Source organism: Armigeres subalbatus, unplaced genomic scaffold, assembly GCF_024139115.2.
Source record: "Armigeres subalbatus isolate Guangzhou_Male unplaced genomic scaffold, GZ_Asu_2 Contig1291, whole genome shotgun sequence".
NCBI classification, from domain to species: Eukaryota; Metazoa; Arthropoda; class Insecta; order Diptera; family Culicidae; genus Armigeres; species Armigeres subalbatus.
In genome coordinates, this window is record NW_026942058.1 from 555,907 (window position 1) to 578,550 (window position 22,644).

The 22,644-nt window shown below is 39.2% G+C and overlaps 2 protein-coding genes across 2 annotated transcripts in view; one reads left to right on the top strand and one right to left on the bottom strand.

Annotated features, from left to right (window-relative positions):
• Positions 1-13,141, top strand: part of LOC134202579 (uncharacterized) — a 36,655-nt gene extending 23,514 nt beyond the window's left edge. The window contains exons 2-4 of the mRNA XM_062677597.1: positions 7,518-8,166; positions 11,975-12,227; positions 12,296-13,141. Of these exons, the coding sequence (XP_062533581.1) occupies positions 7,518-8,166; positions 11,975-12,227; positions 12,296-12,483 (1,090 nt within the window). The 3' untranslated portion in view covers positions 12,484-13,141. The remainder of the gene's footprint in view (positions 1-7,517; positions 8,167-11,974; positions 12,228-12,295) is intronic.
• Positions 1-22,644, bottom strand: part of LOC134202576 (transport and Golgi organization protein 2-like) — a 153,750-nt gene that overhangs the window by 126,073 nt on the left and 5,033 nt on the right. The window lies entirely within an intron of this gene.

The following is a 22,644-nucleotide window of genomic DNA, read 5'->3' on the forward strand; positions in this document are numbered from 1 at the left end:
GGATTGATGATGCTCCTTGTTTGCCGACAACACTTTCACGCCCTCGCTGCAGAGCCGAAAAGTACATTTCAGCCCCTTAGCGATCAGCTGGTGAATTTTTGGGCGTAAATCCGGCGGATCGCCCTTCACAAACACGGGCGGGCACTTCTCCTTCCGCTCCGTTTGCACCTCTGCGGCAGCTGCGATTGCTGCTTCTTCCTCTTTTTCGGCGGACTGCAATTAGTTTTTTATTTTCCGGTTGTTTTTTGCTAGACTTTTAAATTGGGTCCTAAAATGAAGAATCAATATTCGATTTTCTTTCAGGGAAAGATGAAGTTAATCATCCTGAACGCGTCAGTTTTTCTTTTAACTCAAAAATCGAAAGGAACATTGTTTAATTTGAAATTTGAAAATAGATGAAAAATGCTTCCTCGACATTTTCGGTCTTGTTTGACGTACGGAATAATATGATTCAAACGCATTAGCTGAACACCATAGGGCTCTTGACTCAACTTTTGACAGTTAATATATGGGCATGACGTTTTGGGCTGATGGTTAATTCGTTCTGAAATGGTGTATAGCTCAAAATTTGCATTAAAATGTCTTAGGGCCAATTTCTTCACATTCGCAAAACTCTTAAGCGGTGCTTACCCATACGATTGAACCTGGTTTAACCCTTTATAAGGCAGTGGCAACTATATTGCCACCAACAAATTTTTTTTTTTCTATTTATTAACAAGAGCTCTGCTTATAATTTCCCATGTAGTGGCTTTATTTGCTTCCTAGTAACACCCCAGATGAATTTGAGCCATAAAAAATTGAAATGTCAATTTGAGAACAGTTTTTTTTACGAACAGATCGTAAGTTTTGAGTGGAATAAGGATTTTCAGTTATAATTCGTTAAAAAAAACGACAAAGATATATTTTTTCCCGTTGGTATTTATTATTTTGAATCTCCTGTGTTAGATTATTACGTGATTAGCGTGAAAAAAGCTTTGCCTTTCTGTATATTTGGTTTTTGGATTTTTGACGAAATTGTGTTTTTTTTCCCAAGGGTCCCGCAAAATTTTTTTTTTTCACTTATAATGCGTTTTCCAACTAGGACTCTTCACCAAAAAATGTAACATGCCTTAATTTGACTGGTTTAACGTAAAACCTAATTTTTAAAAATCTTTTATTTATTTTTGTTGTTGTCTGTTTTCCCGCTTGCCGGGCAGTAGCAACTATATTGCCACCAATTTTTCAATGTTTCTGCACTGTTTAATGTATGACAAACATACATTTGAGTTTAATACAATGTCAACATTGTGTACTATTGTTGTTTTTGTTAATTTATTGTTTAGATTCGTCTGCCTTATAAAGGGTTAAGCCCTAAGCGGAGGTGAAGAAATCGACCCTTAGACTTTTACCAGAATTTTTATAACAATGGTTTAAGTGTTCTTGACCGATGCACTATCGTTTGCAACCATAAACGAGGTAGGGCTTTAGGACCCAATTTATTCAGAACAAATCAAACTAATTGCACTGATTTAATAGTATGAATTTTGGCGTTAAACTGTCTTAGATTTCCTCATGAAAATATTCTGTGTTCAGCAGGACATTTCATCCAAAAAAAACTTTTCGGTATTTCAACTTGAAATTCTTTATAGATTCCACGGAAAAATATGGAATTTTCACAGGAATTTCCTTGAAAAAAAATTCAAAAAACACGGGAAATTACTTCGAACTTCAACGGAAAATTATTTGGAATATGTAAAGGTCGAAACCTCTTCGAAATTCCAAAAGAAAATTCTTCGTAATTTTCAAGGAGAATTCTTTAAAATTTCGGAGTTTCGGTTTCGGAATTTTCTCGGAATTCTTCGGACATTCATGGGAAATTCTTCGGAAAAATCTGTCAAAAATTCTTTGTTGTTTCATTGGGAAATTCTTTGGAATTTCCAACGGAATTACCAATAGAAAATATTCGAAACTTTCAAAGAAGTTGTTAAAAATTCACACGGATTTTTTTTTTCAATTTTCCATCACATTTTTTTCAAGTTTCCATATTTTTTTATGGAAACTTATTTAAAACTAGCAGACCCGACGAACTTCGTTTCGCCTAAAATTGATTTATTCTCTGATTAGTTTTCAAGTTATGAAGAAATTAGTGTGTTGTATGGGAGCCCCCCTTTCCAAAGGTGGGAGGGGTCTCAAACCATCTTAAGAACCTTCCCCAGCCCCAAAAACCTCTGCATACAAATTTTCACGTCGATCGGTTCAGAAGTTTCCGAGTCTATAAGGGTCAGACAGACAGAAATTCATTTTTATGTATATAGAAGAAGAAGAAGAAGAAGATTTTCACTAGATAATGGCCGAAATTTCCACTGGAAATTCTCCTCTTATTTGGAATTTCCGCAGGAAATTCCCAGTCTTCGGGAGATCTTCCTCTTTGGGAGATCTTCTTCTTTGAGAGAACTTCTTTGGGACTTCCATGGGAAATTATTCTAAAACTCTATGGGAAATATTCCTGAATTTCCACAAAAAATTTGAAATTATCTCGGGAAATTATCCTAATTTCCACGAAAATTTACTCGAATTTTGACGGGAAAACTTTTAAAATTTTGAAGGAAGTTCTTTGGATTCCACCCAATTCTGCTTATTTTTACGGAAATTTCTTGGAAACTTCAACGGAATTTAACATGGAATTTTCAAAGAAAGCATTTGAATTTCCATTATTTTTTTTTAAATTTCCACAGCCCTGAAAATCATTCGGTCTTCTACTAATTTTAACTGGCGTGTCGCCTATAATCGCATAACTATTCCATGTTTGCTTGAATTCCTATTCACATGGGGGCAGTATTTTATTCCAAAAAAATGTTGGTGGAGGTGTCGCACATCTTTAGGAAGCATCGAATCCACGGAAATTCCATTATTCGGATTTGTGATCTGGTTTCAGCAGCCATAGACAGAGGATTAAACTTGCTTCTGTTGGCTATGAAATTTGATTTTTGTTGTAATGTTTTCATACTAAAATGGATTTGAATAACTGAATCACGTGATCGATCTCCATATTGTTTCGAAACTCACAACACATATGATACCTATTTTATAAAATTTGGAAAAGTCTACACTTCAAGGGGGTCGGAAAAGTCTACTAGGAGGGACGGGGTTGAAAAATGTATTTTTGTATGCAAAATGCGCCTCAAAAATTGTTCCTATTTTACGGGCATTTATCCTTAACCGATTTATTACAAAAAGGTGCATTCGATGGTATTGTTCTATTGCTTTGCTCTTAAAAATTATGGCCAAAGCCTTAAAAACTCTTTTTCAATTTCAAGCACGATCAAATAGAGATCTGAGTAGGCAGTATATATTTATGAATATTAAAAAAATGTTTTTTTGCCAAGTTCGTTTATTTGGTAGGCTCAGGCGTGTATAACACTTTACGGAGCCATGGTTCTTTGTGATATATACAATCAATATCATTTTATTATACAGTTAATAAGAGAGGAGTAGGAGCCAGCGTATTCCTGATGACTCGAGGTTAGTTTACATTGTTCAAGGATGGACGGGATTTGGGATAAGGAAATTTCAGCTTCTCATTCGGGCATTTGGCAAAAAAAAAGTTAATTGGCAACTAGTAGAATTACAAAAGACTGTCAAGTGTCACCGACAAATAGAGATTAAAGATTTTCTCAAAGCCTGCTCCCTCAGCAGATGAATGTTCCACAAGGAGTGGCATAGCAACTTCAATGTTCATGAGAAATTAGTGAAACATAATTCTGTTGATATAGTTTAAATCTTGAAATATAATTCCAACAATTGATGTTTATATTAATAGTGTAGGTCTCTGCTTAAAACCTCTTAATTGTTCGCTCCAATTATAACCAGCCACCGCAAATTCAAAAAAACAATTCCAGTAGTTTAGTTTTACTCGCTGGCCGCTCTATGTTCGAAATGAGCTCTGAAAAATCCATGGTTGGGTTTTCTTCACTTTTTGGACCGACGTCTAATCCTGTCGTAAGACCCAACCCATGGTATCAAAATAACGACGTGCCCATGGTTCGACGACGTGTTGTAGAACTAGTTCCTAATACATACATATTTGGTATTATATAATTTTGACTCACTTATGTAGCAGTTTAATTACCAGACCCTGTGAAAGATGACGAGTTTTCCTTTCACCAGAGCAATTAAAAATATAATTTCACACAGTTAGCTTCCGGCTTACCCACTTCTATCTACCACTAGCTCTTCATATGCAACCGTGAACAGGCTTTTGAGCTAATTTTCCCGTAGTTCGAATTATCGTCAAACGAATTCATCAATAATAAGCATCTGTAGTTTTAAGGGAAAGTTATCAAATGATATAGTTTTCTACTCTTTTACTATTATTCGATGATAGTAAGAAGACCCTAATGAAAATTTGAATAGGATATAGGGGAACTGTTCCGTTTTCCATCTCACTGAACATATATTCATCTCAACGCAAAACAAAGAAATACAGCACCAATCTCGTCGCTTCTTTTTGCTAACACGCGTGCTCACTGGTGAAAAAAATCACCACGGCGCCACGACCCCCAGGACTTCCCCTAAATGCGGTGCTGAAGATACTCCTTATCAAGTAATAAAGCTTGTAGTCTTAATGAGATCTCAAAATAGTGTTAAATGCATTCTCAATACTTTGCAAGTACTGTGGACTTTGTTCAGATTTAGAAACAATAAGTAACTTAAATATTACACTATTTTTGGCTTCTAATGTATCAAAAAATGAATTGCTTCTGATTTGATCATCCTTCGTTGTTGCTGGACCATTGTTGATCATCCTTCTCGAAAACTGCTTCGAAATTCGCCGACAAATGCCTCCGCAAACGCAGTTTGCTTAACAGAATTCGGTACATTACCTTGTATGCGGCATTTCATGTGTTATACCTCATTGATTAGCACAATCGAGTCTGTGCCCTTTCTTGTAGATAGGACATATGAGGCCATCAATCCAGCTCAAAGGAATTTACTCTCACTCCCAAATCATCTCAATCACTTGGTGAATTTTTTCGTTCACAGGTCATTCTCAACTTCTAGAATTTCGCCCGGGATTCCGACCTCCCCAGCGGCCTTGCCGTTCTTTAACTCTCATGATATACAAATGCATAAATGATAACATGGCTTAGAAACTACCCGTTGCTGAGCGGTTCTATTTTCTCTATGCTGAAAGAAGTTCTTAATACTACCTTAGGTTATTTAAATTTCAACAATACTTCTTAGCGACAATTGTACCTATTGATTGCGTTACGATCTTTACTTGGACCCGTGCCTTTGATTAACGTTGGACCCGTTTGGGGAAGTGAAATTTCGACAAGCGGTGGTAATCCTGCAAGGACACCATTCTGGGAAAAAACCTCTTGGAAGGTCTTGTCTCCACGCTCAGAAATAAGTATTAATAAAAACAAGAGGAAGGAGGAATTCCTGAATTATCTTTTAATAAATTTTAATGCGCTAATTGTGGGCGATCATAAATTCAATATCTGGGAATGCCCTTCACGCAAAAAAAGATTAGAATTCCTGTGCAAAGTATACCACTACAAAGACGTTTATTAGTATGTTACCTATGTGGCGTATTGGCCAGAAGTGGCGTCTTACCCTACATCAACTCCCATACCGATTCCCGGTTTTTCTCGTAAATGACGCTACCGGCTAATATGACTGCACTCTCATTCGTCGTTATTCAAATTAATTGCGTGCGAAATATAAGTCAGTTTAGAACTACATGGAAGGGGATCGGTTTCGGACCACCATTTTTGAGAATGTCGAAAACGTATACTTTCACTTTACCCCCTGTATCTCCTAACTTTTCACAGCCGCACACACAATAAAGCCCTTGAAATATAGAATAATGTCCCCGCTACAAAGTAGACTACAAAACTTGGCCAGACATTTTATTTTTTGCGACCTCATGGCCTCTACCATTTAGAGGGTCGGTTTGGGAACATTCTCCCCTATAGTAATGCGTTTTGGTAGAACCCCGACGATATGTCTTCACACATTGAATAGTATTGATAGGTATTGATAATAATATTGACCATGCAAGTTTAACGGATCAAAAGGAGCCTATCAGTATCGGGAGTCAGAGCTCATTCTCACTTCTTAGCCAACGTGAAAAATTGTGTGACTGAATAAGACAAAGCTACATTGGTTATGAGATCGCTTGGAGTTACTGACAAGGAAATTGTAAATGTCATAAAACTGGTGACGAAATGGAAATCATGCGACGAGTTAGAAACATCTCGTTCAAGGTAGTGTTGGAGATCTGCAGCATTCTGCAATTCTACTTGGTCAGATGAAATCAAATACCGCGAATTCATCGATCGACGTAGGAATACATGGTGCTAGTGCAGTTGAATAGCTTAGAATATTGTACAAACGTTATTTTTGCTTTCGATTGCTTTTGCTTATTTTTGATTGATTTTTGCTTATTTGATTGTTAATTTTAATTTACTTTATAATGCGGTTTTCAATTGTATTGTCATTTAAAATTTTGTTTGAAATTGTTTCCTTTAGTTTAAGTTCACGTCATTGGGACAAAAACGCCTGATATACAGATAAATAAATAAATAAATAGATAGATAGTTGAGGTTCGGATCAAGATAGAATATTCCAAGCTTAGAATTGGTTTCAAAAGCAGTAAATAGAGAGTGCAAAAAGTTACTTAAAACTGCAAACTTCGTTTCACGTCAAGTTCGACCTGACCCTAACGCGATCCAAGTAGGTCCATCAGTGGAAACCAGGTCATACATGTGCCACATTCGCCTCATGCAAGTAAGCACAATCCACCAAAATGCGGAAGTGCATTGTAATTCGGGTGCTCTGTACTGACGGAATTCATTCAACACCACGTCAAATACGTTCGATTCCCAAGAGTGGTGCTCTGAAGCTATTGAGTTACAAAACAGAGCGCTCGTACAACACAACCGAAAACAATAAACGCGATCGAGTTTCGGAAGAACGCCACCGGTAAAACTGTCCACCGCAGCAATTCGGCAACCTGACAAATGCCAACAGCGCCGAAAATTGCGAACAGCCCTTGCCATGGGCAGCAATTTTAACAAGTTTTGCTGATTACGTATTAGTAGGGTAGGTGCTTCCGTGATTACGGCATATTTACATATCAATTGGCGAAGGTGAACACTCATTGTCAACGACGAAAGTTCAATGAACTGACTGGGATTTAAAACCCGTCGGCTTTATGGCATGTAAAAAGCCATCACACATTTATTTAGTTAGAATGTTACACTCTTATTTTTGATTACCTAATGTTGGCTAAAATATCTCGAGTTTCCACAGCCATGTGATAACACAACTGCTTGAATTTTTACCCTATTCAAGTTTTTTGCGCGAGCAAATTTAGTCACCTTCGCATGTGGCCAGTTATCGAATTGTACGGTCAGCGCTTTATCGATGTAGCAAACCACGTTTCCGCAGATGCTATTACATTTTTTTCGATACAAATAATATGTTTATATTTTAATCCATTTTGTTTTTGTCCCACTGTCCTTCCCTAGTACCCTCGCCGAGCTCGCAAAGGTCATCAGCGTCATTGCGAAGGTGGCGCCCACAAGCCCACTACGAAGGAGTCTCTACAACAGCTCGGCTCACTTTCAACGTGAAAAGTACATATTCGACATCGTGCTGCCGACGTTCGAAAAGTTTCAGGAAACACGTGGCCTAAAACCGTCGCGTATGTTCAACCACTATCCGACGGTAATCGCTTCGGATTGTTCCGACGGTCAAGAATTTGTGCTGCAGAATGATCTCACAGCGCAGGGTTTCAAAAACTTTCAACGCACGGAACCCCTGGACTACGGCAATGTTCTGCGAGTTATGACCGAGCTGGCAGAGTTTCATGCGATATCATTCGCTATGAAAGACCAGGCGCCGGAAATTTTCGCGAAAATTGTCAGCCAGCTGAGGGAAACCATTTTTGTGGCACCGCTGCATGGTTCGTTCGAGGGGTTTTTAAAGCGACAGGTGGACTACGCGATGCGAACGCTGGAGCACAGTCCGGCTAAGGGCGATGAAGCAGTTTCCAAGAGGTTGCTCCGATTTCGCGACGAGTACGGGCCGTCTATGGTGGACTGTGTCGATAATAAGGACGATGTGGTAGTCTGCCATGGCGATTGCTGGATCAGCAACTTGTTGTACAGACATAAGGTAAGACATGGCAATCTGACATGACGTAACTGTAGAAGTGTTTAAACACGAATAGAAAATAAGACATTATAATCATGGCAGCTAAACTTCATTTTAGTGCATGCAATACTCTCCAGTGGTAATTTGTATCCAGTTTTTGTCTGCATTAGTAACAAGTTAACGCCCCGGCAGACGCTGCACAGTGACGGAAAGCCGGACAAAACCTCAAATTTTGTTTCGTGATTTTCGTGAGGCCCATATTTTTTTTTTAATTTAACATATATATTGAATGAGCTAGTTCAAAAATTTTTTGGTAGAAGCTTGTAAATTAAATTTTTGGTGTCTTGTTGAAGTTCATTCCGTAAAGTGTCTCCCGAACAAATATGTATGGGAAAATAAAATTTGGCTAAACTTTTTTGGGAAAGATTCGAAAAGATCTGGTATTATGTAGGGGAAATTATGGCTTTGGTAGGTTTTGTTCTATTATTATCAGGGGGTGATGAAATTTGGTCACAATATTCTTTGATATGCAAAGAATCTTTAGGCCAAATTTGAGCATAACTAGTTATAGAAAACCCCCTGACAATAATAGAACAAAACCTGCCAGAGCCGTCATTCCCCCTATTAAAATCTATTTTTTGTCTACTTTCCGGTGGTTAGTGTGGTGAATTACGCATAGCTGCGTCAAAGCGAGAAATTGACTGGTGCAATTTTAGAATGAGGACGCTGTCTTTGTTGTAGACCAGCGGCTCTCAACCTGGGGTATATGTACCCCTGGGGGTACTTTCGCTTGCCCCAGGGGGTACCTCGCACAAAAAAGCGTAATGTTGGATGTAGAACTAATTCAATAAAAACTTATTGGTAAGGTTTTGATAATTTTTTATTCTAAAACTTGGCATTGTACATAATATGCATGACGATCAGTAAATCGAAGACATTTGAATCCTGCCAGCACAGTGTATGAAGGACTGTGGAACAAAAGATCAAAAACACAAAACGTCGAGTGATGAAAATAAAAAAAAAACATCAATGTAATCTATCTAATCGCGACGAAATATTGAATAAGATGTTAAGAATATGCTTCTAAAGCTAAAAATCTTCGTTGCAATAGGCCTCCTTCTATTGCGTCGGAAGTTTCGTTTCGAAAGACACTCAAGCCTCCTTCTAAGTGTCTCGAAAGCCAAGATGCCCGTAAGCCTCGTTTCGAAAAACTCTGAAGCCTCCTTCCAATATGCTCGGAAGCCTCCTTTCAAGAGGCTCTGAAGCCTCCTTTCAAGAGGCTCTGAAGCCTCCTTTCAAGAGGCTCTGAAGCCTCCTTTCAAGAAGCTCGGAAGCCTCCTTTCAAGAGGCTCGGAAGCCTCCTTTCAAAAGGCTCGGAAGCCTCCTTTCAAAAGGCTCGGAAGCCTCCTTTCAAAAGGCTCGGAAGCCTCCTTTCAAGAGGCTCGGAAGCCTCCTTTCAAGAGGCCTCAAGCCCTACTTTCAAGAGGCTCAGAAGCCTCCTTTCAAGAGGCTCAGAAGCCTCCTTTCAAGAGGCCTCAAGCCTCCTTTCAAGAGGCCTGGAAGCCTCCTTCAAGAGGCCCGGAAGCCTCCTTTCAAGAGGCTCAGAAGCCTCCTTTCAAGAGGCTCAAGCCTCCTTCAAGAGGCCCAAGCCTCATTTCAAGAGGCCTGGAAGCCTCCTTTCAAGAGGCCTGGAAGCCTCCTTTCAAGAGGCCTGGAAGCCTCCTTTCAAGAGGCCTGGAAGCCTCCTTTCAAGAGGCTCAAGCCTCCTTTCAAGAGGCTCAGAGCCTCCTTTCAAGAGGCTCAGAAGCCTCCTTCAAGAGGCTCAGAAGCCTCCTTTCAAGAGGCTCAGAGCCTCCTTTCAAGAGGCCTCGAAGCCTCCTTTCAAGAGGCTCAGAAGCCTCCTTTCAAGAGGCTCGGAAGCCTCCTTTCAAGAGGCCTGGAAGCCTCCTTCAAGAGGCCTCAGCCTCCTTTCAAGAGGCTGGAAGCCTCCTTTCAAGAGGCCTGGAAGCCTCCTTTCAAGAGGCCTGGAAGCCTCCTTCAAGAGGCTCGGAAGCCTCCTTTCAAGAGGCCTGGAAGCCTCCTTTCAAGAGGCTCAGAGCCTCCTTTCAAGAGGCTCAGAGCCTCCTTTCAAGAGGCCTGGAAGCCTCCTTTCAAGAGGCTCAGGAAGCCTCCTTCAAGAGGCCCGGAAGCCTTTCAAGAGGCTCAGAGCCTCCTTTCAAGAGGCCCGGAAGCCTCCTTCAAGAGGCTCAGAAGCCTCCTTTCAAGAGGCCTGGAAGCCTCCTTTCAAGAGGCTCGGAAGCCTCCTTCAAGAGGCTCAGCCTCCTTTCAAGAGGCCTGGAAGCCTCCTTTCAAGAGGCTCAGCCTCCTTCAAGAGGCCTCAGAGCCTCCTTCAAGAGGCTCAGGCCTCCTTCAAGAGGCCTGGAAGCCTCCTTTCAAGAGGCTCGGAAGCCTCCTTTCAAGAGGCCCGGAAGCCTCCTTCAACAAGCTGGACAGCCTCCTTTCAAGAGGCTCGGAAGCCTCCTTTCAAGAGGCTCAGAAGCCTCCTTCAAGAGGCTCAGAAGCCTCCTTCAAGAGGCCTGGAAGCCTCCTTCAAGAGGCCCGGAAGCCTCCTTCAAGAGGCCTGGAAGCCTCCTTCAAGAGGCCCGGAAGCCTCCTTCAAGAGGCCTGGAAGCCTCCTTTCAAGAGGCTCAGAGCCTCCTTTCAAGAGGCCTGGAAGCCTCCTTTCAAGAGGCCTGGAAGCCTCCTTTCAAGAGGCCTCCAGCCTCCTTTCAAGAGGCTCGGAAGCCTTCTTTCAAGAGGCTCAGCCTCCTTTCAAGAGGCTCAGAAGCCTCCTTTCAAGAGGCCTCAGCCTCCTTTCAAGAGGCTCGGAAGCCTCCTTTCAAGAGGCTCGGAAGCCTCCTTTCAAGAGGCTCGGAAGCCTCCTTTCAAGAGGCTCGGAAGCCTTCGGAAGCCTCCTTTCAAGAGGCTCGGAAGCCTTCGGAAGCCTCCTTTCAAGAGGCTCGTCGAAAGCCTTTTTACAACATATTCAGAAATCTCCTTTCAAGATGCACGGAAGCATTTTTTATTATTTCAAGAAACTTGGAAGCTTCCTTTCAAGAGGCTGAGAAGATTCCTTTCAAGATGCTCAGAAGCCTCCATTTAAAAGACTCGGAAGCCTTTTTTTTAAGAGGTCAGAAGTCTCCAAGAGACCTTAAAGTCTTGTATGAAGCTTGATATATAAACATCATTTTAATTGGAAAGTTTTACGGAACATATCCCGTCAGTTAGAGTTAGGCTTATTTTGATTTACATCGAAAAAAATAGAGGGTACCTCAATAAACGCAAAAGTTCGAAGGGGTACTTTTCAAGAAAAAGGTTGAGAACCGCTTGAGAACCGCTGTTCTAGACCCTATCGCCTGGGCTTGCGGAAGCCCTTGGATAACATAAAGCATGTCGGATAATCATTTTAAGCTCAAAATGAATTTAACGTTTCAAAATTACTCTGTGGTGAAGTTTTGAACGCAATCTCAGATTTTGTCCGGGATTTGTATGAAGGCTCGCCACTGTGCGCTGTCTTGCATAGAAATTATTTGAATAATTTCCATAGGTATAGAATGCTAATAAACGTTTCACCAAGGGTACTAGCACTGCAGCACTGGTCCTTTTAAAACTCGCATAACGATTTGCTTAAGAATTTATTTTTTAAATATTTTTTTCCATTGATTAAATATTGTATTCGTCGTTGGTCGGTGACAAAGGTGACAAATCTTCCTTTCGAACGTGCACTCTTATGTTGACAATTAATGTATAAACATATTTTTCTGCAAACTAAATTATATTTCAATTCCAGGACATAAACCAGCCCAAGGAGTTGCGCTTCCTGGATTGGCAGGTCACACGTTGCGGTACACCGGTTATCGATCTGTCCTACTTCATTTTCTGCTGCACTGATACCGGCCTTCGCAAGCGACTACCCGAGTTGCTGCACAAGTATCACACCGCATTGGTCGAGCGAATCGATGAGCTTGGAAGCGACGGCCATCGGCTGTTCCCCTTCGACACGTTGCAACTGCATCTGCAAAAGTTTGCCCGTTTCGGTTTCGGTGGGTGAAGCACCATGCGTCCCCTTTCGCCATGAAGATCGGTTTTAATCGAATTGTTACAATTCTAGGAATGGCCCTCATGACTCTCCATTCTACGTGCTGCGTGGAGAAGGATCTTCCCGATGTGTCCGCCGCGCTGGAATCCTCAGAACTGAGCGATTTGGACAAATATGCCAAAGATTTGCTGTACAATCCGGCCTACATCGAAAGAATGACCGGTGTCTGTCGAGATATGGTTCAGTTGGGTTATCTGTAGGATTTCTGATAAACTAGTTCACTAAACGTACAATCAATGATCAGTTTGTTTGACAATCATGGATTCAAAAAATAATCGAGGTTATCGTAGGAAAGTACTTAGTCAGTATTTTATAGGTTTTAAATAATAATGACAGTATTTTGTTGTAAGATTCTGTGAAGTTGAATCGCACGTTCAAAATAAATGCACAATATCAAATGGTTATCAAATAAAATCAAAATAAACAAGGCATCTAATGCAGGGATACTAGAGTTAGCAATGTTACAAACAAATAAATAGAAGGCAAAAATAATAAATTACGAATCGTAATTGGCACAGTAAAATCATCACATTCTAGTGATCTGTACAATTGGAAAACCAGAAAGCAATTAGTATTAAAGTTTTATCTGAATATATAAGTAAACTGTAAGCACAATTCATTTAGTACTAAGATGTCGCACCACTCCAAATTACCTTAAGGATACTCAAAATTGTGGGATTGATTCGGTGCATTCAGCCAAACTATTGAAGATTTCACTAGTGTTAAAAGAACAAAATGAAAGAAATACGTACACGATCAAGCCTAAAATATTTCACTCCACCGATGGATGTTCAACTAATAAGAAGGGTTTACTATTTTAGATTATAAGATGTAAGATAAATAAATAAAATTTAACGTAAGTCAATGTCCTTGCTTGCACATGTATCACAATCTGTCAATCATTGTTGTAACGGCATTTGTTTTTCGTCAACATGCTGCGGGGCCCAAGCCTTTGAAGACCCTATTCGCAGTAATTCGTGTTTTCACTTCACGGGAAACGTCATTGTCATCTGTTACGAGCGTTCCAAGGTCTTCAAGAACTTCAAAACACATCCACATTAATCCTTTCCTTACCTTGGTAGAAAATGATTGAATATATCTACGAAAGATTGAAAGGAAGAACATTTCATACTCAACCCTCTTTTCTCTAAAGATAGCCTGTATGGACGAAAATCCTGACAATAGAAATTATTTTTTCGCTCTGTCGTGTTTACCTTTTACTCATTATGTCAACACGAGATAAATCTATAAACACACGGTGTAGTAACTTACACGAACCCCACTTATGGTGACGGCATGAAAAGGCATGGAAAAATATATAAAAGAATTCGAGTCAATCCACTTTTCGCGGCAATCGAAGTGAGAGAAAATTGTTAGGGTTCACTCTTAAGGCTGTTTCCTTTCCCGCGAAACGATTTTTCAACGAAAACTTGCGTGGGTGAGCATCCTTTGCTCCTGAGATTGGGTAAGATCTACGAACCCTGATCCTCGCCGTTTCTCTCTTCAGTAGAACAAAAGCCTTCAATGCTGCCATGGGTTTGATTCCAATTGGGTCCATGTCGTCTACAAAGCCATGCCTTGTGATGAATGTTCCATTGCCCTGCACTCCAGAACTCCTAATTGCACCATTGAATGCGATGTTTACCAGCAAATTTAAAGGTGCATCAAACCTGCTTCAATCCATTTCAGCTTAAATATAGCTCGATTGACTGTACAATTCGTTGTTGCTAGTCGTGATTAGCCAAGAAACAACAAATACCCATGCACAGTTCGTCGATTGAATAGCTTACTTGGGATTTGAAAATAATTCTCACTGTACATTATTTGAAGTTTCACTTCATTCAAGTTCAATAACGGTGCCGAAATACTATGAGTGCTGCAAAAATCGAGTTTTGCAACGAGTTGCACACGCTATTTTTTGCAATGACGTACAATCTAATTAACTTCGCATGATCATTCGTGCCAATAAATCATGTTGTTGCAAAGAACAATCAGAGTTCATGTTATCCTATGTTATCGCGCTACATTGCATAGCTCTACATACCGTAAAGTGAAAATTGAATCTTACTTTGGAGATTTTTGATGTCATGTCCATCAAACTATTCCATTTACTACGCGATGCAAAGAATACACAATTTTTACAATTACCCAAGCTAATTCAGCAATATGTTGTCATGTAACTTCTGTTTGATGTTGGTTTTTCATTGTAGCACCCAGTGCTATGATAGATTCTATGCAACCCATTTGAGTTGCATAATGGTCATTAAAGCACCCATTTCATTGGTATTTTGGCCGTTTTATTACTCAAACTCGAACTGTAAATCTGGTATTATGATTAGGAATTGCAAAATAGTAGTTTGTGCAACTAGTTGCAAAAAGATGATTTTTTCAGCACGAGTTGTACGTTTATCCAACGAGGCTTGCCGAGTTGGATAAATACTACGAGTGCTGAAAAAATCGAGTTTTGCAACGAGTTGCACACGCTATTTTTTGCAATGACGAAAAATGGGCTTTAATATGATAAATCTTTACCAAAATTGTACAATCGAATTTACTCCACATGATCATTCATTCCAATAAATTATGTTGCGGCAGAGAACAATAAGATTCCATCTTATCGTGCCAAATTGCATTGCTTGAATAGCTTTGAAGCGATGGATGCAATTGCCTTTGGAAAATTGTGATGTTATGTCCAACAAACCATTTCATTTATTACGAGACGCTTAGAGTACACTATTTAAACACTCACCCAAACTAATTCAGCTAAATGTAGTCATATAATTACTGTCCCAATGTAGGTTTTTCATTATAGCACCCAAATTAGTGCTATAATGAATATTATGCAACCCATTTGAGTTGCATAATGGTCATTAAAGCACCCATTCTGTTGGTATGGAAAAGTAGGCCGTTTTATCACTCAAATGACAACTGTAAACCAGGTTTTATGATCAGGAATTGCAAAATAGTAGTTTGTGCAACTAGTTGCAAAAAGATGATTTTTTCAGCACGAGTTGTACGTTTACGGATAAATACTACGAGTGCTGAAAAAATCGAGTTTCGCAACGAGTTGCACACGCTATTTTTCGCAATGACGAAAAATTGGCTTTAATATGATAATCTGTACCAAAATGGAACAGTTTTTTTTACTTCATGTGCCATATATCATGCTGCTGCAGGAAACACACATATTCCATGTTATCGTGCCACATTGTATGCTCGAAAGACCATAAAGCAATAGATAAACCTGATTTTTGTGAATTTGATGTCATGTCCTACAAATTATTTCATTTATTATGTGACACGAAGAATGCACTATTTGAACACTCACCCAACCTAATTGAGCTAAATGTGGTCATGAAACTACTGTTCTAATGCTGGTTTTTCATTATAGCACCCAAATGAGTGCTGTAATGGATTTTATGCAACCCATTTGAGTTGCGTAATGTTCATTAAATCACCCATTTCATTGGTATCGAAAAGTAGGCCAGGTATTATGATCAGGAATTGCAAAAAAATATTATGTTTACGAAGTTATGATCTCGCGATCGTTCTGCGACCAAAAAGTATTGTACCGCTCATCAGTGGCGTACCCAGAAAATAGGTGTGAAGGGGGGGCGGGTGGGGGGTGTGTTCTGAACACTAAAAAAAAATATGTATTGATCAGTCATTGCATTGTGTACTTTCATTAATCCGCCAGTTAGGAAATAATAACAGAGCACTGCAGAGGCCCGAACAAAGCTTGACGAATCTGATTAAAAAGCACTCAGACGAAATGATACCAGAGACGGACAGGAACGGTTCTAATGCCTGCGAATTTAAAAAAAACTTGGATAAACGATTTGAAAAATGATGTCCACTACGTATGAGATAATGGATGGGTATTGCTAAGCTTATGCAACACGGCAGACTCGACACATTGTTCATTAGTTTGAAATTTTAGTTGGCTGTTATCGGTGAGTACACACGCACTAAGCTCAAAGTAGAAGGGAGCAATCGAAAGCAATGAAGAATAGAACTGAAAGATATCGCAAGTGAGCGACAAGTATGAAATGTTTACTTAATAGAAGGTAAAAGTGTGCAGAGAACCATCATAGAACAGTATTGATTGAAATCGCTGTTATTTTGCCTAACGTCCACCCAGGAACGGCTTGCCTGATAGCGTGGGAACTATCATACCAAGACAGGAAAAATAACAGCGATTTCAACCTGCACATATTGTTCGGCGTTGTTCATTTGCCGGAAGAGCATCAAGCACTATAGATCCCAAAAGCAGGCTACAGCTACATGGTAAACCTCGTACACGATGGCGTTTTGCAATTGAAGTGGACCTGAGGGTACAAACTTCAGTGTGCCTTTGCAATTGGCCCAGGATTGACTAAGTACGTAAGAGTTAATGAATCTATATCGGAGCGAAGCTGAGTAAGTGGAAATAGTAGATTCTGCCACCACATGTACAAACTAGTTTGTAAGTGAGTAATCTCCCAAACGAAGGAGGGACTTGTCAGAATCGAGCTATTAGCTATTTATAGTGAGCATTACAACGCCGTTTGTGCTGTCCATTATTTTGGAGTCTCAAGGCTCAAGTTCAGTCAAACAGTTTGTTGCAACTAAGTAATCACGAATAAACTCTCAATGGATATGAGAACAGCGAGGAATTTTGAAGCGCAGTTAATGGAACAAAAACACATGGAACTGAAGAAAAAACTAGCATACCAAAAAGTTATTGGAATCGATAATCAAACAAAGAACGAATGCTGAATGATTTGAATGAGATGCCTGCAATAGTGGGAGTCATTAAGCACGGTACAAAACTGGCCGCAACTGATAGTCGGGTAATGAAAAAAAACTCTCAATCGTTCAACCGACGATATTCGGATTTCTGAATATCGCCCCAACCATTGAAAGGCGATCTGATCCTTTCTCAACAAAAAGAAAGGTCGAAAAATCCACAAGGATTTTCTGTTTGGCAGCTAATATTGGCGAGCATGGCCAAAACGTGGCATTCGCAATCTAGACCACAATCCTTCAGCGCGCAAAGAAAAGATTTCTGCGAGACACTCGAGGATCCAAATGAGCCAGATTCCCACCACCCTAGAATAAGGAGTCCTCACGGAGAAGCCAGAACCGTCGAAACGCCATAATCACAATGTTTGTCTATTTTATTAGTGTTTTGTGTTTTTTACTCTACCAAATTTTATCCTTACAATCATTTTAATGTGATAATTTTATTTCAAAATGAATGGCGAAGCCCTTGGTTGGCTCGCAAGGCGGGTCCTTCTGGTCTGGCCTTGCTATTGGCAGGTACCTCCCAAGTAACCAAAAGTTCCTTTAAAGGTACGTTTTTAGCTTAATCAGCTCAATCAAGCTGATTATTTGACCTGTAGTTCTCTACGGACACGAGACCTGGACGACCCAAGCAACACAACTTGTTTTATACGAGTTTATATTGCACATATAAAACATACTATCATGTATTTCTTAATGAATACATTACCATTTTTCTAACGCTTATAAGCTCTAAAAAGCGCAAAAAAAGACGTCCTATAAAACATCGTTCTAGTCATAAAACATGTTTTTAATTTCATCTGTATAACTAATATATATGTCTTATATGAACATTATATAACATACTATAACAAATTAAGCAATGAAAGCGTAATTAAATGCCTTTATAGTACATATCTATATGTTATATATTAGTCATAATTTATTTTATTAAGGTCACTCCTGACGGAATCCAAGTTCCAAAGTGCTCGCGTTTTCGGGGGCACATCACTCGATTCAGAGGCGGCGCACAACTGCCATTTTTGTTGATTTAGCTTTGCTGCGTCGCAGCATGCGTGAAATAATAAAAATGACAGTTGTGCGTTGCTTCCGTATCGAGCGGTGTGCCCCCGAAAATACGAGCTTTTTTAAAATTGGATTCCGTCAGGAGTGACCGTAATACTACATAATAAGTTGTTCTTGAGTTATACAAATGTTTTAAATATGCGAATATTTTTAAATATATTTTCAACCGAGCTATAATTATGCCATAAGAAAAGTTACATTTTATTTCATTTATATATCAATAAATCGATAACTTAATGGATGGTCTTTGCACATGAAGTTGATTTACAACAAATATTATATTAGATACAGAAATGACGAAGGTTATTAGGAAAAAGTTGTTTCTCCTTGCCTTTCGAGATTTATTGTGTAACTTTTCATTATACTTGCTGTAAAATCTTGCGCCAGTCATAAAAAGAAAAGAAATCATTCCATTATTTCTATTCATTGAAAAATGTTTTGTAGAACATCGGAAAACATGGCAATGGAGTCTTTTTGGAAAACGTCACAGAGTCAATCAAAATGTTTGTTATAGTCGTAAAAGTTTAGCTTTTCTAAAAAATGAAAATTTTCAATAATTATCTCAATGTTGCCCTTTTGAATATACTCATATCAGAGAGTGAACTGAAATCAAAAAGCACATAGGAATAATATAGTTTCTTTGGAAATTCCATAACTTGTACATGTTTGTGTTATTATTAACGATACTACTTTACGGTTAGATCAAGAAGATATGTTTTTGTGGAGACGGTGTATGTTTAGTATCTCTTTTTTCAGCCAACACTGTATTTTTTCATCTAATGCTAATCATTACCTTGTTATACAAGGATGTTGAATTTATGTTTAAAATTAACCATAGATACATCTTTATAAAATATTTAAAAAGTGCTATATAGTTGTTATGGGTGAGCTATTTTAACATTGTTATAAACGTTGTTAGGAACTTCAGAATGTAGAAAAAAGGTAACATCATAAAAATTGCCGAATTTTGCAATCAGTTTCCATTTAGCCGAGCTGCCGATGATGAAGATATTTTTATCAAACGATAAGCCAAATGAAATATGTTTGGGGTTCGCCGACGAAGGAATGCTTAAGTGGTCTCAGTCTATCGAACAGAATGTCATAATTTTGTACGTCGAGTTCTGAAGTGTAATACCTTTGTAATTGGTACATTTTAGTCTATACCCTTTCTTTTGTATCGAGGATATTACATTTCCGCATCATTTTTAAAATTATTGAATAATTGCTTCATCTCATCCTTTTTTGTTGTCATATGACAATTTTTACTCCCGTATACATAAATGTTTTTTAACTTGTTATATATTCGTCAATGAATGCATATCATGTGTACCGTCACATTTATATTTCATCTATAAAACATTCACAATGTTTGTTACAGTGAATGTTATAATGAAGTCTTATATATTTCTTATCAACAAAAATACAACACAGAATAATTTTGCTACGAAATGTTTGTATTAAACACTACGTAACCATTCTTATAACAAGGAGGGTATTGCTTGTCAGTATTATAACTTAAATACAACAAGTTTTATATTTTTCTAAATAAAAGATGTTTTTGGTGTTACTTGGGAATGCTCGTGGAGGACCAACGCGCACTGGGAGTTTTCGAAAGGAAAGTGTTGCGTACCATCCATGGTGGGGTGCAGATGGCGGACGGTACGTGGAGGAGGCGAATGAACCACGAGTTGCATCAGCTGTTGGGAGAACTATCCATCGTTCACACCGCGAAAATCGGAAGACTGCGGTGGGCCGGGCACGTATCCAGAATGTTGGATAGTAATCCGGTCAAAATGGTTCTCGACAACGATCCGACGGGAACAAGAAGGCGAGGTGCACAGCGGCAAGGTGGATCGATCAGGTGGAGGACGATTTGCGGATCCTCCGCAGACTGCGTGGAGCTGAATGGAGAAGACTTTTATGTGCAGCACAGGCCACTCCGGCTTTAGTCTGGTAATAAATAAATAAATTTTGGCGATCCTGCCAGGTTATTTTTAGGCTTTGGTTTTCAGGAATCGGTAAAATCGAATTAAATTTAAAAGTGACAAAATTTCCGTTCAGTAAGTTCATTCAGTAAAAGTTCAAAAATTTCCAAGATTCCTTTGGGCAGATATTAAATCATTTTTGAAGGATGTTTTGGATGTTTTGTTGGCCTTGCTGGATAGCACCAGCCATTCTATGACCGGGGGATTTCATAATTTCCAACTGTCATTTTTAAGTTTAATTTGATTTTAATTCGCGAATCGGACCGAAGCCTGACGCTGATTTAAAAAGGTGAGTTGAAGTCAAGTGGTTAATGTGCGGATGGTTTAAAAAAATCACAAGACAAGGTGGTTAGTAATGCGTCTCAAAGACAGCTGGAAACGGATTGTGGTTTCGAAAATAACAAAGCGCGTCTGAAAGACCGATGTAAAATGGATTGTGGTTCAGAAAATCTCAAAGCGCGACTGGAAGGCCACTAGAAAATTGGTTGTGGTTTGGAAAACCATAAAGGGCGTCTGAAAGACCGTTGGAAAATGGATTGTGGTTTGGAAAATCATAAAACGGCGGCCAATCACGGAGTACTATCATAGATATGTCTCGTCAGCCAAAACTAAACAAAGTCATTTGCTTCAGATCGCAGCTTAAGTGTTCCAGCATTTGATCCTCTTCCTTTTTGCCTTGGAACCCTCGCAGCATAGCCTTGGGCAGCTTTGTGCTGGGGAGATCATTAGTGTAAAAGTCATATTTGTGAACCTTGACGAATTCTTCGTTGCATTTCAGGCACTTTGCAGTCACTTGGCAAATTTTCCGATGTAGTGAAGGATGGTAAAAATGCACCCCTTATCTTAACCCCCCGCAAAACTAGCATGACGATTCTTAACTTTCTAAAGTATCTTTAATTTGATTAAAAATGGACCTGGGACAAAACGCGCTAGCAAGTGATGATCTTCAAGCACAGAGAAAACCAAGCTTAAAAAACCCAGATTAATCCACCTAGCGGTGATGATGCCTTTCTCGGCTTATGTTAACTGAGACAATAAAACGAGATAGAATTTTTGACGGGAAAGGTCAATTAAATATCGGACAATATTGAATCATAATGTTTTTACTTTGACTGCTTGAGTTTATCTCCGTGTTTCTGGTGATCTAAATTAATAAAAAAAACCCAACTTAATTCACCGAGCAGTGATACTGCCTTTCTCGCATTTAGCCAAGACACCAATCTCATATGGTACTAATATGGTTCGAAGTACCATTTCCGTTATAACTTTTAAACGCAACGGTCGATCGTTGATAATAGTGATCAACTAGGCTTTGCCCCCTGTTGAATGAAACTTGTTGCGAGAAAATCGGTTGAGTATTTTACGTCTGAGTTTGGAAGATGATATTAGCATTTCCATATCATCGGTTGAGTATTGCTATATGAAAAGTTGTTTGTCTAATGTTTTCTTAGCTTTTGTGCACAAACATACACACACATACATACACACGGACAGACAGACATTTGCTCGGCTCGTCAAGCTGAGTTGATTGGCATATAATGTGGGAAGTTATCACGGAGGCTTCCCAGGGTACACAGCGGAACCGACACAACTCCCGACGGAGTATTTCGGACGCGTAAGTGGACGGAAAAAACAAGCGATTCGCTCTCCCCGGTGGTTGTTTATATACTTTTATTTACATTCAACATACAACAGACAACAACATATTCACAGGGCTGGTAAGGGACTATAAACATCGTACGAACACTCAACACCAAGCATGAGACAACGGACAGGACACATAACACCCAGCGGATCAGTGAAAATTTTTTCTATCACGAAAAGTTTCCTCCTTCCCGGGCGGGAATCGAACCCACACTCCATAGCACATGCGTCTAGACGACTGACGTCGCTAACCGCACGGCCACGAAGCCCAAAAACAACGCATTCGTATATTTATATTTGGATAGTTACTGCAAATACATTCTTTTTCGAGTCACTTTAATCAATCAGGTATCTCAAGCATACTACATCGTTACATTGATCATGCAGCAAGTGTTTGGTTTTAATAAAATATCGAAAACAAAAAGTGCCTCGCCATAACAAAAAGGTGACAGAACACTGTTATTTACATTTAGAACAAAATCCAAATATAGAGAAATGGATGGAGAAAATTACCACATCATGTCCCATTTGAAATTCCGTATCACAACGGTGCTAAATAGCAGAAAGTGTTGAAAGTTTCCAGGATCGGTTAACGCCGATTTGTATTCAAAAGTTTCGAATGGGAATTTAAAAAGATTTCCATTAATGCTATATCGAATGAAAATTGATGCCCATTATCTAGTATACCAACAACTTCTAATGGGGAAATGATTAAAACGAATCAGATCGCTACGAAAGTACTGGCCGTCCATAAACAAGAATACGGGTGAATGTGAAGGAAAGCAATAATTGGAAAACTATTCACATGTACAAAACCTTGTTATAAAAGTGACATTCTTATCTTCTTCTTTATTCTTTTTTCTTTATATACATAATTACATA